Raw genomic sequence first — 1,616 nt, 5'->3', positions numbered from 1 at the left:
TATATATATATATATATTAAAACTTCATATATTGAATATCTAAATGCATGAGAATTAAGAGGTATATATGTAATTTTTTATTTTTTTCCAAAACATCCCAAAAGAGCCAAACATTTTGCAACTACTGAGCGAGGGGAGAACCCCACCTGGGAAGCAGTCTATGTTCTCAGCCATAATCTAAAGAAAGGATTGTCTCATCCTCTACAACGGTGACACAACGGCACACTTTTAGGCACGCCTCACCCGTCCAATATAATTTCCCCAAAATAATTTCCATTTCAATAAAAATAAATCTTAAAATTAATGGATTAATTTATTTTTTCTCTTCTTGTAATATATAAAGTATAGGGATAAATGAGCCGATTTTGAGCGAGCATACTCTTTGTTCGTGTTTTGTTCGTTTGAAATTTTTATGGGGATGAGATGGTAATACGGTAGTTGGACATTTTCTTCGGTAACAAAAACTCAATAAAGAAGGGGTGGGTGATGCAATTACATACATATCACTTGAAAAATTTTATTTACAAATCAACCTCTCTTTTCACGCATTTTCAAATTCTCACTCGAATATAAAAATTCATGATAAAATTTAATCCGTAGTTTTTCATTTTCATCCAATTCTCAATAATTTGGGCATGTGTGAATAGAGCAGTTCAATAGTTCAAATAAATCACTTGGCTGATTAATTGTAAATATCAATGTTTTAGGTGGTTTAAGTGTAATTTTCTAAAAATAATAGACAATTATCTACAAGCTTATAACAGTTGAAAATAAACAGTTTCATGCAAAGTTGTAAGAATTGAAGTTTGGACATTATAGAAATCGAGGGGTAGATATGTAATAATGTAATTTTTTTCTTAAATTCAATTGATGAATTTAATACATAGTATAAAATATGATTGACAGGATTAATTTAATATAGATTTTAATAGTAAGTTGGAGCGCATTTTGTCGAGCAGAATGACGATGGCCGAGAATCCGGCAACATAAATCTTCCGCCTCGCCCTAACGTTGCCAACTCTCCGACGATATTTGATCGGGAATCGGGATCTCATCGGCGGCCGGCGATGGATAGAGGTCAGTATTTGCAGCAGTTCGTCGACGAGACGGAAGCGTTCAACAACATTGTTCTCGGCTTGATGGTGCCGGAATCGATTTGGCGGCCTCTGCCTTCCATGCTCAAGTCATGGCTCCGCAACTACATCGGTGGAAATCTCCTATACTTCGTATCCGGATTTATTTGGTGCTTCTATATCTACTATCTCAAGCGCAACGTTTACATTCCCAAAGGTTTTTGTTTAAATTGTTTGGTTTTTTGGGGTTTAGATACTCTGCGGATTGATGCTTTTACTGTTTAGATGTTGATTGGAAATTTTATCTTGCGAGGCTTCTAGGATTAGGCGTGTTTTGTTTGATTGTTGATTCTTTAAAAGCCATGTTGTTGCTTTAGTCTTTGTTTGAGATTTTTCATTGGTGTTGCTCGTTGAACCACTTCGAAGGTTTGTAGAGAAAGATGAATATGCAACACTTGAAGGATACTTTGTATGGAGGTAGAAAGGAGATAATCAGCGGGAGTTAAACGACAAAGAACAGGACAGGACACTAGAAAATTTTAG

At 35.2% G+C, this 1,616-nt stretch overlaps 1 protein-coding gene across 1 annotated transcript in view; it reads left to right on the top strand.

The window, feature by feature from the left end:
• Nucleotides 1-1,290, top strand: part of LOC110026203 — a gene marked incomplete at its 3' end in the record, with an annotated part of 3,716 nt that extends 2,426 nt beyond the window's left edge. The window contains 1 exon segment of the mRNA XM_020727065.1: nt 937-1,290. Coding sequence (XP_020582724.1) covers nt 937-1,290 — 354 coding nt within the window.
• Nucleotides 1,291-1,616: the final 326 nt, after the last annotated feature.

Source organism: Phalaenopsis equestris, unplaced genomic scaffold (assembly GCF_001263595.1).
Source record: "Phalaenopsis equestris unplaced genomic scaffold, ASM126359v1 Scaffold000359, whole genome shotgun sequence".
Taxonomy (NCBI): Eukaryota; Viridiplantae; Streptophyta; class Magnoliopsida; order Asparagales; family Orchidaceae; genus Phalaenopsis; species Phalaenopsis equestris.
Note: the sequence above shows the minus strand (reverse complement) of the source record. Positions and strands in the feature narration are given on the sequence as shown.